Source organism: Battus philenor, unplaced genomic scaffold (assembly GCF_028537555.1).
Source record: "Battus philenor isolate CCGP_79_NKW_IND1 unplaced genomic scaffold, ilBatPhil1.0.hap1 SCAF_2, whole genome shotgun sequence".
NCBI classification, from domain to species: Eukaryota; Metazoa; Arthropoda; class Insecta; order Lepidoptera; family Papilionidae; genus Battus; species Battus philenor.
In genome coordinates this window covers 10,796,033-10,813,047 of record NW_027181682.1, presented here as the reverse complement: position 1 = coordinate 10,813,047, position 17,015 = coordinate 10,796,033, and the positions used below count along the sequence as shown (strand labels likewise).

Genomic DNA, 17,015 nt, shown 5'->3' with positions numbered 1-17,015 from the left:
ACACTTCTCTGCCATTTTTGTGACATTTATTGTGAATAGAGTAATTTCCGCCACTTTTTCTATTAGCGCTAACGCTTTCCGAAGTAGTAGTAATGTTAGCCAGGGTTTCAACTAGTCAGATCGGGGTCCGGCCCTCTAGGACGCTTCGCGTGAGAATGCTAAAGTTCCCTCATGTAGGTACTTGCGCCAGAAGCGCTCGACGATCTCCCAGTACAGTCAAATTTAGCGACCTGAGCCGTAGCTTCTGAGAGTGCCATCGACCTTTGCTATCTATACACGTGTTGTAGCCCTGCCCCCCGAACCCGTGGAAACTACAAACGCCTCACGAACAGCAGTATACTCCAATAAAAAATAAAGAATTCAGAGAGTTATCTCAGTGTGTAATAAAATAACATAATAATAAAATAGTAGGAAAAAGCGTTTTAAAACATTCATTATTAAACACTACTGTGGGATTGTTCCTAAGGCCGGTAAGTCATGACGTAATAACAACATGATATCCGAAATAGAAGTGTGTATTTCATTCAAACTTCGCCCATATTTATACTGGTGTTTATAAGGAATTATATTTTTGTGGAATTACCTTTTTCTATGCGCCGCTGACGGTCGCATAATGTAGCTCTTACAATACATATTAAAATTATTGTTTACTATCTTTTCCTATAAATTTTGTACTACCATAAGTTTTTAGCCTCTCGCATTCTAATAAAAAAACAATGTAACATGTTTCAATTTGATCACTTTGTACAGGGCGTGGAATAAGTACAAAAACATGTAAAATACACACCTTTTGAGTTTTTACAGTTATATCCAATGACCCAGTATAATCACAATTTGTAATTTAATTTTTTTCATTTTCAATCAAAACCATAGCTTTTTATTTTCACTATATTTTTATAAACCGGAAATTCAATTAAAACAAAAAAAATTAACAATTCTTTATTATAACACGTTGGAATAGCAATTAATTCAAAAAATAACAATGAAATGGTTAGTACGAAATCTAACAGACTGTGCCAATAATACAACGCTACTCTATTTGGTATGTAAATATAAGTATGTAAAAAAAACTTGACTAAAATTTTTTATCTTGTGTTTCAAAATTTATAATTTATCATTGACTGGAATTTAAATTTAACAATTTTGTGTGTACAAAGAAAAGTGACTGAGCATTTAAAAATATGACGGAAATTTTGGAAGATTGAACATTATTGTTATGAAGTATTTTTCTTATTACAAATATTGTGCATTTTCATCAACACAAATGCGGGGCATCGCCAGTTAACTTAAGAAGTTGTTGGGATCATTATGATTTCAGCTACAGGCCGTCAACAGCTGTGCTTGCCGGCATGTGATCTCCAGTCCAGAAACTTTAGGTCCCAGCGGCCATTTGTTCCACGCGCTGTGACCTGCCCGCTAACACTTCGTCTTGCCAAGCCAATTCATGCCGGTCTGGATAAGTCAATATCGATGAAAAATCATCTCTAAAGTTGCTCTGTACAAAAATATTTTTTAACCTTAATCGTTTTATGTATATTACAATATTTATACATCTAATCCACAACAATACATAAAATTGCCAATATTAAATATAATATTAAAAGAAAATGAACATAAAAACAAAAAAATTATCATCACAAAAAAAAGGAAAAGGTAACATTGACGACGACTTGAGACTTCAAAAATATAGAAGTGCATTTTTAAAATTTCTAATCGAATTAACAAAATCAAATATAACAAATAAGTGATAACATGAAGTAACATATTTGCTCATTATTGAAAAGGAAATTCAATCAGAATTGTAGGATTCCCTTGTAAACCTACACTAACTAAAAATATAGCATATATTACTTCATTTTTATTCTCTTTGTATGAAGCTTGACATGTACAAAAATAATTTTCAGTTGAGAATTTTATCCTATATGTCGCCAATCAACGAAACTATAAATAAAAATAATTTTAGTAAGTTATTTGTGTATCGTTTTAACTACATATGTAGATAGACCTTAAAGCTACTGTAGTAAGAAAATATAATTTCTATTTAAACTCTTTTTATGTTTTAAGACTGCTTTAAAGTGTTATTTCCAGTTTTAATTTTTATCCTCTCTTAACTTTACAAATTGCAAGGTCCTTGCGTTAAGTTATGAGTTATATCGTGACATAAATAAATTACATTTTCCTCCACATACATCCTGGCATCGGTTTGGCAAGAATTGGCCCCAAACTTATTTCCCTTATAACTAACTCAACACTTAAATGATCTTAAAATTATTTGTATACATATATATTCTTAGTGAGGCGATAAGAGTTCCCTAAAGCAATAACTACTTTTTATCACATCAAATAATTTTAATACTTTTTGGAACATTATTTATACATACTGGATTATTGCGTGTTAGAATTTAAATCGCATTTTAATTCTAACACGCAATAAAGTCCAAAAATTATTGTGGTCGTAGTGGCCAGTAATACAGAGTATTCTTACGTGAACGCTTTATCTACTATTCCTAGTCAAACTCTAGTTTGTAATTCTTCAAATATATTTTATCTCTACTATAAAAGCTTAAATGAGTCGTCGTTTTCTTTATTTATAACTTTGAGTCTTATACGAATAATAACTTTTTTATTGGGTCGGAGGGAAAGTTCTGTCGTACTTTAAAGAAAATGTTTAAATTAAATTATAAAAATATATTTTTAATATTAATCAATTATATGTGCTCCGTTATTTGTTAAAACTTGTTTGAATCTTTCGGGTAACCTGTGAATTCATGTTTTGCAGAAATTCTCGTCTTTGAAGTTAAAATAGTCATTAATTGGCTTAGAAATATTTAAAGACTTGATTTTTTCCCGTTAGATAATTTTGCAAAGATCAAAAAGGCAATAATCAGATGGTGTAATTTTAGATTGAAGACGATAAGCGACGATGACTCTATCCTAACGCATTTAATTTTTGTAGTAACACCATTGCAGTTCGTGGTCTATCATTATGGCGGTGGAACACTTCTTTCTTTAAACGCTGGTCTTTTTTTCTTTGTCAGCTGCATTTGATTTATTCTGCTGATTGCAAAACAGTTCCGCGTTAATAGTTTTCTCTGTTACAGTAACTCATACACCGGACCTTCCCTGTGACACAAACATAGCAATACAGCCTGTAGCTTTGTTGATGGATACTTGGTTATGGAACTGTTGCTGAAGATGGTCCTGGCTTGCAGAAAGATTTTTTCCCTTAATATTCTCATAAAGAATCTACGTTTCAATACCAGTTATCAGCTATTCTAAAAACACCTCCACATTGCATCTAATCAGAAATGATGATTACATTCTTACACTATCAGACAAATTCTTTTCCTTAAATTCATGTAGACTCCAAACATATTTCTTAGTTTGTATGATGAAGGCCAAACTGCAATTTCTCGAATGACATCCTAATTTTATTTTTTTAAATTTACAAGAAAAATTACCCGCCATTTTAAAATACGATAGAACTTTCTCTACAACCTATTAGTAGTAACATCGGTCATGTTTCAAACTCAAAAAATAACTTGAGCCAAATAAACAATGTTTAACTTTAGCTTGGCCGCATAAAAATTGACGTTCGTACACGCAAATGTTTTCATTTTGACTAGTATATTGCAATGAAAATAAATAAAGTTAAATTATTGTTTACGCCCCGTTACTCGACATATCTTCCAAAAATGTTCATCTAGAGCCGCAAAATTGAAAACCCAGAGTTATATGCTGAAACGATAAAATTTGAGAAGCTATCTGATAAATTACAATGCATACTTTTTATTGCATTACAGAGTTCATTAAATTGGTATTTTTTTATATAGTTATAAGAAAGAAGCCTACTTAAAACTTAATCTCATGTGTTTTTTATCAATTAATAATTGCAAAACTATCTTTATAAATATCCCACGCTATATTTTAACGATTTACGACAGATGCCAGTTATATATCAATCCTGGGGTTATTTTTTTATACAAATGAACATCAAAAGCTAAGATGCCTTTATCAGTAATGATAACCAACTTGAAATTAGGTTTTCTAGTGAACTAGGTTGGCGTAGTTAAAGTAGTAGTAGTTGGCCTATTTAAAAAAATATTGTTGGCCTGAAAACGAATCAATTAATTAAAAATGCCCTTAATTATTTTTCTACTATTCTTAATAATTAACTATTGGCATCATTATTAATTATTATTAATATAATATGAGAAAATTCGACGGATTCATCTCTAACATGCGTATTGCTAAATATCCTACTCACTTTCGTAATAGTCTAATGACTTGCATAATTAATTCTTTGATATAAACACTTTATACTGTTGCATTTATCATGTATTATTAACAACCGATTTATTGATAAACAAATTTGTGCATATTAAATAAAGACTAATAGAAAATATTATTCTGGCGATTTAAGATTTTATTGTGCATAATGTGCCAACTCTCGTTGGCTCTCTTTCTACCCGCACATAATCGCTATGTTACACATCTCTTATCAGGCACCCGGTGCGCGCGCTGCACTAACAAATTCATAACACACACACACCGGTGGATGCGTCCGCTCCGTTCGTGTACCAGCTAGCGCGGTCAGGAGAGGGACCGCAGCACCTGTCCTCCGAGTAGCCTATGTTTTGCGTACTATATTACACTATACACCTACAAGGTATAAACCACTTTTCTACGACCCCATTTGATGTATGAACGAAGTGGTCTTATTTTTATAGATCGCGGACCACAGTTCAATAAACTAAATACGACAAATAAAGCGTCACAGCTAACAAGCACAAACATCATTATATCATACGAATAACGGTTAATTCTTAAAATAAACGTTAAATCTTAACGGTTCAGATTCTTTTACATCCAAGCACTGCTCCGAAGATTATCCACGATAGTGGCTCTTCTGCGATGACACACTCGAATGTATGGCTCGAAAGCCAGTCTTCGCCAAGGTCACGATTCATGCAGAAGACGCTGATAGTGAGGGAACACTTCGTAGGGAGGCACATGGAGACCGAACTCCAGAGCCACTAGCACGGCAAATTCAAATTTAATCAAATCCTTTCTGTTTACTCTGAATGTAGTCTCTATGCGCTGAAAACATAACAATTTATTTATTGATCTTGAAACGGTACATTTTCTATGAGTGCCAAGTACGAAACGAAAACGAAAAAAATAATTAAGTGATGTTATTATATTTATTTCATATTTTATTTTTTATTTAGTAATAATTAAATGAATATGTAGTAGTACAATTAAACACAGGCTGAAGTCTTACTTCCTAAATAATTTAACTAACTAAGAAAGGGACTAATACATAGCTACTTCCGCTAAGCAGCAGTAGTCGTGCAATAAAGTGTACCACCCGCAAGCCCGCTGATAAATGCCCGTGCGGTAGACAATGCAAAACACAACTACCGCCTTTAATCTACTCTACACGTGTTTTACCCCTCTACGGGGCAGCCTCAGGAGATGTTAGACCGTTGCATATACTCATAGTGTCACTTCATACAGGGACTTGTTCTCCTTCAGTCATTCCTATTAACTTCATTTTAAAACATTCTGTTACACGTTTTTTTTAAATTATATGTCAAATCTGATAGCATAAACATAAATTTAAGTGGTTTGATGTCATGTACTATCAAACACTAACTGTAAATGTTAAATAAATGAAAAATATAATCTACCATGAATTAAATTCTAATTTTCTACCAAGTTATCTAAAGCAGAGGTTCCGGAACTTCTTTTCTTAAAGACATTTTTTAAAATTTTCTGGTAAAGATGGAACCCCTGTAGCTACATTTTTACCATATTCCCAAAACTCGACAAAATTGTGAAAATATATCTGATATAGTATATCTAATATATAATACGCTAAAGTTTCTACGAGTAACAGTCGCTGAACTTCTTAAGATATCACCTGCCTACATTGATAGATGAAGCCAAGGCTAAAAATTTCAGCTCTTCACTATCAAAACCAGATAAATTTTCGTTTTTCGTCACACTAATGTCGAACTCCGTCGCATACTTCGTGCACCTCTGATAGTCCACCTGGACCAATTAGGGGCCTAAGGACTTAAAGCTTCTCCATGAGTCGAAATCGAGATGATGCTATTAGATAGTCAATTATATATTGTACTAAGTTGGTTCGATTTATTGTTTATACATTCACTTTAGTTATATAACAATATAAATAGCTTATTAGCATTAACTTGGCATTTAACTAGTGTGATATGTTCATACTTCATTAACATAATAATTCAATGTATTACCTCAATCAAAGCTTTTAACATATCGCCTTTGACGTCGTTTAACTTGGCAGACAACAGTAAGCAGGCACCAGCGCATAATTTCCGGTTGTCTTTATTAATTAAATTCGCCAGGATTAGTTTCTCAAAATAAACATATGCTTGTGCCACAGATAATAAATCGATTCCGCCGCAATCATGTTTCGCAATTTTCCGCATTTCTTTTTTAATACTGTAAATTATATAAGTAGGATACACAATACATAATTACACATAGACATATGGTACACAACACATAATTCTTTTATTCTTTACTGTGCTTTATGTGTACGTGTTTTACAATAATCAATACCTTTTATTTTCTTACAAAAGTACAAATTTTCTTACAAGTGTTTTTTCTTAAAAAAAGTTCCTACAAATTGCCAAACAGTTGTAGGCAATAAATAGTGTTAGATATTTGTTTAAGCAATAGGGGTCAAGTTCGGGCGCCTTAGATAAATAAATCGATGTACTAAGTTATATCTATATATTTATAGTTTTATCTCATTTCTTAGTGTCGAATGCAAGCATGGTATTGAGCTAGATTTTTTTTAAAAAAAATTTATAACATTATTAGTGACGACCAATCTTTATAAAATTTTGTGACTATGTTACAGTATTTGTTTCAAGCTACACAAAATACTAATAGTGAATCAATTAGATTATAAAAATCCAAATAATCATACCTCCTGAGTTTGCTCAGTGTTAATTTAATATGAGGAAATTTTTCTCTAAACTTGTCATTGAGCTCCTTTTTTAGATCTTGAGGCCGGACGTAATCAATGATAGAGGTCATATATGAAGTAAATGTGAGAAGAGTTCGGTGCTTGCCGGCAATCAGCTCCGGATCGTCAAGTATATTGGGACAGTATTGTACCTGATGATAAAATTCACTATAAAGTCATTGCTACTACTTTTTAATATTTATGATAAAATTTAACTTATTGAATGGGAAATCTTCTCAAAATATGTCACATTTTAGTATTATACTGTTATTGTTAGAACTATATTATAATATAAGAGATTTTATGTGATAATCAGATTTAAGCATGAATATTAGTCTAAAATTGATATGTTGCTATAATGGGGAAAATATTTGGTAATATTGTAATGTTAGTGCTAGCTTATTATAGAAATAAATTTTTATACCAAAATGAGAATGGCCATGTGAACAGGTTATATAATTTGTGTGATTAAGACAATAAACTGCATCTGTTCTTATTAAGTTTCCGAAAATTTTCTTTTTAAAATGTATGGATATATTAGAAAGTTAATAAAGTCACCTAAAGGCAACTTTAATATGTAACTATATTTTTGTAAATATCACAGGCAAAAAATAACTTTAGGTAAATATATGTTTGATCTGTGAGGATAATGTTAAAAGTTTTAAAATAAACTAATACATAATAAATTTACTCACAAATTTTTGGGAAATTATTGCCCCTTCATCCCAATCAAATGTCTTATTTTCTATGGACGAGTGTGGTGGAGAAGAAGCTATTGTAGAACGCTGAGAGGATTCATATGAAAAACACCTAAAACATTCAACAATTTCAAGTAAATACATTAAATAAGCATTAAATCAAACATGCAGTTAACACTAGATAATCCCATGCTACTACATAATCAGCATGCATGTGCAAAAATGGCAAACCAGATACTTAAATAAAATTGCAACTAATATGTTAAACAAATCATAAAATAAATTAAAAAATATATTTGCATTGTTTTATTCTTGATGTTCTGTTTATTTGCAGTGAAATACTAAACCCGTGTATAATAATTATTAGTTCAGTGCATTAGTTTCTTTAATAGATTTAGCTTCACCTTAAGATTATTTACTATTCTACCTAGTAAGCATTAAAAAGTTCATAATTTATCATTTTAATTCATGACAAGTATTGTTGTAGTGGGCTTAAACATATAAGATCTTAAAAAAATATTATATATATGAAAGAGCCTACAAAAACAATTGTCATGTGTAAAGCTGTTACTTAATATCACTGCAATGTTTACCATTTTCTATCCTTGTGCCTCGTCAATAATTTAGTCCTGAAATTTAAAATGTTAGTAATGATATGAGATGATAATTGGCGGGAAAAATAACTGTCACATTAATGCAAGAAATTAGAAATTAAAAGAAATATGTAAACTATAACACACATAAGGATTAAATCAGATAGTATAGCATATACGCCTATATTGTTAAAAAAAATATACGAAGTTTGGTGAAAATAATAGTTTAACATGTAAAATTGAAAAAAAAATTTAAACATCAAAAGTACATGCTGTATATTAAAAAAAAGTTATTATTTTGTAATGCATGGCTGATGTGAATGTGGCGAATATAAATTAAGTGTATATTGAACATTTAAGAATAACTGTAATTGCATGTGCTACACTCATTTGCAATAAACAATTTTGGACTTTATCAAAATAATAACAATATTCGACATTCAATGCTTATGTACTATAAAATACTTGAATGCTATAAATTTGTTGCTTACCTAGCTATGACATGTGGATGCCGATTTAACATTTTCCAAGATGGTTTGTCGCTTAAGTCATTGTCATACATTTTACGATATTGCTCTCTTGTACAGACACGAGATGGAACCAATAACTTTGAATAAGAAATATCTTGACCATTCTCTTCTCTTTCAAGACCAAGGAGATCAAATGGGTCCATACCATTATCAGTAATTGATGATAGTGGCCTAGGTCCTGAAGTATTACGTCTGCGAACTCCATCTTTACGAATGTCTGATCTGGATATTGTTAAAGATATAATTGGTAAATAAAATGAGGAAATTATATAAACTACCAAAAGAAGTGGTATCTTGACAAGAGATAAGAAGCCTTGTATCCACATAGTATAACTTAGTGATCTCAATGACATATATAATATGATCCACCAATATAACATCTTCTTCACAAATAATAAGTAGTTCATAATAATATGTCATAGTAATTTCGTAGTAATATGTTTTTAAGGAAAAATTATAGAAAAGGTTGCTTCGTTTTGAAGAATATTGTTTTAAATTTTAAATGTTAATTTGGCTAAAGTATAGGTATTGTTTTATAAATAACTTGTATAAACTTATTACCTGGCACTGCGTATGGTTTTGGAATATGGAATTGTACTAAACAAAGCACAAGGTACGCCTTGTATAGGAGCAATAGCAAGTCTTTCATCCTTGAATGTAACACCTTTATTAGGACGAACAACTCTCACTTCCTTTGCATAAAAGTGATTCTCAGGTATACAGGTATTGCTAGTTCTAAATCTATCTGTAATAAAAAATTAAAACTTGTTAATGCTCAAAAAATGAATTTTATTATTTGTCAGAAATTTAAACCATTTTTAGAACGAAAACGAAATCAGAAATAGATTTATCTTCATATCTAGTCTGACATCCAATATTTAAATTGATATGTCTTATGTTTGTTATTGTTAAGAAATTATGGAGAAGGTTAAATTAACAGAAAATATTTTCTAGTCTCTACACACACACAAGTAGGTATTGTGTGTCACCTCACTGGTAGCATTATGAAAATTTTAATACAAGGGTTTTCTTTATTCATAAATGCCTCAAACTTTATGTATATATGAAGTAAATCAGATCACTTATTATAATATACTTTATTTCAAATGATAGCACAACACAGTGTCTGGTTCTAGTCAAATTTACTCAAGATCAACATGTCCAAATAGTTTGTGTTTAATGAAGATATTTCACATATTTTGGTTAATATCTATCATATTTTTAATAACTTGATTGTAAGGAGCATAATACATTTTTATATATGGCCACAAATAAATAGTAAAACCAATTATTGTTGCAATGACTTTCCTTCTTCAATGCATTTAGTATTTTTAAACATTAAATACCCAAAACTTTTAAGTGATCTATTAGCTAAATACTGAAATAAATTATGACAATTTACACTTTTAAGTAAAATTAAACTTCTTACTTATGTTAAGGCTTTCGGTACTGCTTTTTTCTTCTTGAGTGACATTGGATGGAAGGATAGTTTTTCGATTTCTGATTGATGAATGCTTTTCTTTATGCAGCTCTACTGTTCCAGATCTAAACAAAGAAATATAACAAAGTATTACTACTCATTTCAGCAAATTTATACATTAATAGTAATAACTGCAAGACTTCTATAAAACATTATTAATAAACATCATTCCATATATGAAAATACATTATGTAATTCCCAAGTATGGAAAAGATGTGAACAGAATGATACTGTTAAATAAATAAAATAAAAATTTGTTAAAACTCTTATTGTGACATTTATATAACAAAAAATAAAGAAAGTCTAAATAAAAGTGAGAGAGATTTCTTTCTGGTTTAAAGCTATTTTAAATTTGCTTTAACATTACCTACATTTACAGGCTGACCAGTTATTTAAAAATTCAGATCAGACTATATACTAAAATTAAATATTGTTTACCCCTTTTATATCTGTAGACTTTGTACTGCCAGAATTTATTGGCTGGTTGAATTTCAACAAAAAGGTAGTATAAAAAAGTGTACAAAAAAGTAAATTATGAAGAAAATTAAAGTAACATATTTCAAAGTGATCACTACACAGGTGATTAGGAATATACATATACATATATATATATATATATATATATATATATATATATATATATATATATATATATATATATATGATATATTTACACATATGTGGGTATTGTTATTTTCTGTCAATAATATCTCTTACCCAAGCCATATAAAATGTGGTTAATATCTAATGAGAGTTAATTTTTATCATAAGATGCTGCAAACTGCTTTCTTCCTATTTGTCCTACAGGAAATTTACAAGAAAGGCCTGTATCCAGCATATAAATGTCCTATGCCTAAAATGCCGATGGTGTTAAATATGATAATATCTTGATTGTGAATGGATGGATTACAAAAATAATATTTATATAATCTCTTCTAATTGGTGAAGGACACACATACTTTTAAAAAAATCTCCATCCTCTAAAGGTAGTAAAGATTCAGGTTTTGTTCTGATACTAGCTGTAGTTAAAGATTGCTTTCTTACCTAAACTATAATTCAACTTTTTAACTGAAATTAAAATAGTTTTTAGTGTTTAAAAAATATTCCATTTTTTACCTTTCTCTAAAGGAATGTCCTCGCGTCTTAATGGGTGTTATAGGGCCATGTTCCGAATCTGAACTTATAGAATGGTTATCACCTCCCATACGATTAACCTGGCTAGTTGGATTTACTTTATTACGGCCGCGGACACAATTTTGTAATACGATATCCCTTTCCAAATTATGACAAACATCGCCATTTTTCAGTCCAGTATCACATTTGTCAACCTTAGAAGTTTTTTCTAATATCTGGCAAAGCTCTGTATCTTTAAATGTACCGTCCAGAGATATATTTGATAAAAATGTTACGGCAGCGAGACGACGTCTGGCTTTTTCATATTTATTTTGATTAGTAGACATTATCATGAGTTATATTTTGTTAAGATTTAACTACGGTACATCCAATGATATATCAGATGTTTTTAAACTGCATAGCAGCACTTTATTTATAATTTTGACAGATGTCAATTTCGAATTAGTGTAAATTGCCATAAATGACATCTTTCACATTGTTTTATGGCAATATATTTTAATCAATGTACTAACTTCATACAATGCTTATTTAAAATTTTGTAAAATTGACTGAAAAGTTAATACGTAATTTTAGTATCTCTGTTATCATCCGAGTTACAACGCAAAAGGGATTTACTCAGATTTCTTTTACGTTTTCACCTGATAAAATTTATTGGTAGCAAAAATAGACAAATAAATTCTTGCTCAAAAAACTTTAAACTACTTCATGATTATTATTTTGTCATGTAGTATATTAGAAAATACAAAAAAATATATATATCACACTTAAACGACAAGACATCAGTGGCATCACGGTAGTAATACATATTACGAAATAGTTATTTAAAATGATAAACTGACAGATATTTGTTGACAACAATAAGTAGATGTTTAAGCTATTCAAGTTAAGGTATACTATTTCATAAATATATCTGTCCTTAAAAATTGCAAACATTGAGTCGAATGTCCCAAGTCCCTCAACAACGTCGAGAGCTATCAGATTTATGATGGAAGGTGTTGGGGCGCGTGTTATACGAGGACCTGACTGGAAGTGGGGCAAACAGGTAGATACTTTTACAATTGTTTGTTTTTAGGTAATTAGTAAAAAGTATAATCTTTACATGTGAATTAATTTACTTTTAAATTTATACATTTTAGGACGGAGGTGATGGTCACGTAGGCACTGTAAGGAATTTTGAATCGCCTGAAGAAGTGGTTGTTGTCTGGGATAATGGAACAGCAGCAAATTACAGATGTTCTGGAGCTTACGACTTACGTATCTTGGATAGTGCTCCGACCGGCGTCAAACATGAAGGAACTATGTGTGATACATGTCGCCAACAGCCTATATTTGGTATGGCTACTTTTATATAAATTTAAAATTAAATATTTTATGTCTGACGTAGTACTTTACTCCTATGTATTGAATGATATACAATGTTTAAATTTTACGAAATACTTTAGTGCTAAGCCAGCCTTGGAATTTTAATTGAGATTAAGACCCATATAAAAGCACACAATTTATGTAAAGACTAATAACAAATAAAAAATGTAATGATTCAATTTAGTTATACAGTGGATATATCTCCAAATTGTTCTAAGAAGAATGATAAATGTACATAATTGTTACATTTCATTAGTAAATGATTTAATTATTCTTTCTTATTATTATTCTCTACCTAGTCTGACATCTGTCTGAAATTGCTTTACTTTGGTAAAAAATTTGGCTATAAAATAATCTTTCTTACATCTGCCTACTTACTTTCTGTATAGGAGGAGGATATAGGTGTAAAGGGCTATATGTGTAACTCTCATTTGATGTCAATTAATGAATACACCCTTGTCTCAAAAATCAATGGTTTTGAATATATAGTAAAGTTATGGTAATATTTATTATACAAAGTGATTACTAAATTTGGATTCATATATGTTGACATTACTTATTATTTTCTAACAGTCCTTGCAGATTTGTACTGCCAGAAGTTATTTACCTGTCACATTCAAATATAAAACATTAATTAATATAATGTTTCTTTTAAATTGAAAAAAAATTTTGAATCTTCACTTTACCGATAAATAAGCCATTTATTCACCTCCTTAAGTCCCTATTTCTAACCACTTTGTATATAATAATTGGAATTTATGCAAGGTTAATTATATTTCCACTGAGATCTAGATTTAGTTGGTGTGTGTCTACACATTTTACCTTGTGAACATTGTAGTATTGTCATTCATATGTAGCACAACCAAGATATTCAGTTATCACTACTTCATAAGAAATATTGTAATATTGAGATGTATCATTTTAATTCAAATTGCAATAGTTGTTTTTGTTTCTAAAAAAACATTTTTTTTTCTTACAGGTATTCGCTGGAAGTGTGCTGAATGTAGTAACTATGACCTTTGCTCCGTTTGTTACCATGGAGATAAACATCATTTACGTCACAGATTCTATCGTATTAGTGCACCCGGTGCCCAACGCTGCCTTGTTGAACCAAGGCGTAAAAGTAAAAAGATTGCAGTCAGAGGTATTTTTCCTGGAGCCCGAGTAGTCAGAGGAGTTAGTATTATTAAAAAAATATTATGCATAAGTATATAATAGGAAGTTTTAATGAAATATTCAATACAATGAACTTTTATTGTAATTATACATTAGCTGTCCCCAATTAGCTTCACCAACTTAACGCCTCTCAACCTCACTTATTCCTGGAATTACATAAAATCCGTTGATCATAGCTGATCTCTACTAAACTATTTTACTGTATTATCTACTAAATTTAATGTCTTTTCTTCTAAAAAAATATGTTCTCATAACCATACACAGTATCTAACATATACATACAGTATATAATGATACAACATAGTTTTGAAATAAATATTTATGACTAAATATTTTACTTTACTTCAAATTACAATTATTTATTATTACAATTATGAGATACAGAAACCATTTCTAATTTCTTTTTATTTTTTAATGCATTGTTGGTCATCGACATTTCTTCTGAAAGCATCTTGAAAAGTTCTTATAACTAAACTATGATATTGGTCTTGATCTGAATTAAAAGTATTAACGTATGAATTATCTTATAGGTTGATTGGCAGTGGGAAGATCAGGATGGAGGAAATGGAAGGCGTGGTAAAGTCAATGAAATTCAAGACTGGTCTGCAGCCAGCCCTCGTTCAGCAGCCTATGTTGTATGGGATAATGGCGCTAAAAATTTATATCGAGTTGGTTTTGAAGGAATGGCAGATCTAAAAGTTAGTTGAAATGTAACTAGTTTATGTATTAATATTGTAAAGTTATTGCCAAAACAAATGATAAATTTTAATTTCAGGTATTAAATGATGTGAAAGGACAAAATGTTTATAAAGAACATTTACCTCTTCTGGGTGAACTTGGACCTGGACGCACAGGGCCCCATGGCTTACAAGTTGGTGACCAGGTAGGTATTTTCAAATTACAGTTTTATATTTTAGTAATTCTCAAGACAATAATATTTTTATAGAATAAGAAATAAATAGCTTCAATAATAAACGTTCTGTGAGCTTCGCAATAGAATAGTAGTTTTTAAAAATGATATATTAAGGATTTTGAATGAACCAAAGCACCCAGAAAGTTTTCGAAAAATGAATGGATGTTGAATTGACGTTATTGTTGAATTGTGGCAAGATACAATTTTAAAATTTGGTAATTAAAAATGAAAAAAGTATTTTTTACTAGTGAAGAATTCTTTTATTAAAAGTTTAATTTTTCACAATACATGTGTCTCACATTAATATGTAAAAAATGCTAATACTTTGCCAGTAGTACTAAACCAGCAAATTTTGGTACAATATGACTTATTTTTAAATTTCAACTAAAACTGTTATAAAATACTTCCAATATGTTTATGGATTCTTTAACAATTAATAGCTAAAGTTTAATAAAATAACTATTAAATTAATGAAATTTCACTTTTATTTTCAGGTTAATGTTGATTTAGACTTGGAGATAGTGCAATCTCTTCAGCATGGGCATGGAGGATGGACAGATGGAATGTTCGAGTGTCTTAGCACCACTGGTACCGTCAGTGGCATTGATGAGGATCATGACATTGTCGTGTCATATCCAAGTGGAAACAGGTGGACCTTTAATCCTGCTGTATTAACAAAGGTAATACATGTTTTAAATGTTTAAAGAAATTCATAGATTTATTTTTATAGACAAGTATCATTTGTGAAAGATTTTATAAACAACTACAATAAATATTTATAATTACCAAGTTAATAATTTGTAAATTGATAATACACTTTGAGGTAAACAATTATTTTATTATAATGATGATGCTGTATGTAAAGAAGCTGTTGGAACTAATAAAAAGATAACCGTTGCATGTACTCCATATCGCAATATACTATGAATATTCTGGCTTGAAATGTAACATTTAATAGAGATTGGACTGTTAGGATTGTGTAATTAGGTTGTTAACATTTATTTTATATTTATTAGAACTTAGGTTTTGTTTTTGGGCCTCATTGGCCAGCTCACACGCGATCAATAAGTCAAGGTGACATTTAGCTCAGAATTTTACTTTGAAATTGAATTAGGAATGAAGAAATCCTAGAATAGAAGTAACTGATGTAGCTTGGCCGATTAGCAAGTTGAAGTGCCAGTGGGCAGGCCACATAGCATGTTAAATGGGTGAAGAAGTCCAGCATTTCTATCCTCCTCATCAACTCTCAAGGTGAACAGACAGACAACTTTAGCACAATGAAATCTGATGTATACTAATGTAAAGCTAATGGTATCCACCTTAAGTACCAAAAAGGAAATTCATATTAATTTCAGATAATTTAGGTTTAAGTTAAGGTATAAGAAAATTCACTAATAAAAGAGACATTAGTTAAATGCACTGATATTAAAAAAGTCAGTGTTATACTATAGAGATAATAGATTAAGTCTGTTAAAAATCTGGAAGTAAAAGTAGGAAGTCAATACAAATCAAGTTATATAATTATAATCTTTTGATGTGAATTTTTTAAAAACGTTGGTTTTTTTTACAAATATATAATGTTTCTGAAATAAGGTATGCAGCGGAAACTTGAGTGCGTCAACATCAACAAGCGGTGCGGGAGCCAGTACAAGTTCTGGAACCGGTTTCGCTGTCGGCGACCTGGTGGAGGTGTGCGCGGATCAGGAACGGGTCAAGGCTCTTCAACGAGGACATGGCGAGTGGGCAGCGGCTATGGCCCCAGTATGTATTCTTGACACACAAAGTGTTCTGCTTGATGAGTACATTGTTTAATAATATCCGAATATGCAATGCTTCACCCATATCTTAATCAGAATTTTCAGTTATTAATATTTTAACCTTTGTGTTATTACTGTTTGCATTTTGTATGGTTGTAATTTGCTGTGATAGTTATTCTGTATTAGTGTGTATGTTTCATATTATTAATTTTATTTAAATTACGTTTGAAAAAAGTCGTCAGGCGTTTTTATAAATGCATAAGAATTTATTTTGAATGAACTAATGACGAGATCCATGTCGAGCAGATACTTACTGGGTCTTTAAAGTTCTGAAATAGGGCTACGAGACCGTTG

At 30.5% G+C, this 17,015-nt stretch overlaps 2 protein-coding genes across 5 annotated transcripts in view; one reads left to right on the top strand and one right to left on the bottom strand.

Annotated features, from left to right (window-relative positions):
* Positions 1-1,865: 1,865 nt before the first annotated feature.
* LOC137922040 (CDK5 and ABL1 enzyme substrate 2) lies at positions 1,866-11,821 on the bottom strand. 2 transcript variants are annotated; one of them, XM_068764882.1, is made up of 9 exons: positions 11,436-11,821; positions 10,269-10,384; positions 9,401-9,584; positions 8,801-9,061; positions 8,310-8,345; positions 7,714-7,828; positions 6,980-7,170; positions 6,279-6,486; positions 1,866-5,100 (listed from the first exon to the last, which is right to left on the bottom strand). In XM_068764882.1, the coding sequence occupies exons 1-9, from the start codon at positions 11,783-11,785 to the stop codon at positions 4,960-4,962; spliced, it is 1,602 nt and encodes a 533-aa protein (XP_068620983.1). In that variant the 5' UTR covers positions 11,786-11,821; the 3' UTR covers positions 1,866-4,959. The 2 variants fall into 2 exon arrangements, with proteins under 2 accessions (XP_068620983.1, XP_068620984.1); XM_068764883.1 differs by lacking the exon at positions 8,310-8,345.
* A 493-nt stretch (positions 11,822-12,314) lies between these two features.
* The window catches only part of mib1 (mind bomb 1), a 152,755-nt gene continuing 148,054 nt past the window's right edge, over positions 12,315-17,015 (top strand). For all 3 annotated transcript variants that reach the window (XM_068764970.1, XM_068764969.1, XM_068764968.1), the window contains exons 1-7: positions 12,315-12,495; positions 12,590-12,785; positions 13,795-13,991; positions 14,522-14,689; positions 14,767-14,874; positions 15,399-15,584; positions 16,498-16,665. In XM_068764970.1, coding sequence (XP_068621071.1) covers positions 12,436-12,495; positions 12,590-12,785; positions 13,795-13,991; positions 14,522-14,689; positions 14,767-14,874; positions 15,399-15,584; positions 16,498-16,665 — 1,083 coding nt within the window. In that variant the 5' untranslated portion in view covers positions 12,315-12,435. The remainder of the gene's footprint in view (positions 12,496-12,589; positions 12,786-13,794; positions 13,992-14,521; positions 14,690-14,766; positions 14,875-15,398; positions 15,585-16,497; positions 16,666-17,015) is intronic.

Excerpts from the sequence above, each read along its gene's own strand:
- LOC137922040 (XM_068764882.1), bottom strand. The coding sequence starts at position 11,785 with ATGATAATGTCTACTAATCAAAATAAATATGAAAAAGCCAGACGTCGT. Across the intron at positions 10,385-11,435 it reads GGACATTCCTTTAGAGAAAG|ATCTGGAACAGTAGAGCTGC; the intron begins GTAAAAAATGGA and ends TTCTTTGTTTAG. Across the intron at positions 5,101-6,278 it reads TGTTAAAAGCTTTGATTGAG|CGCATAGAGACTACATTCAG; the intron begins GTAATACATTGA and ends TTATGTTTTCAG.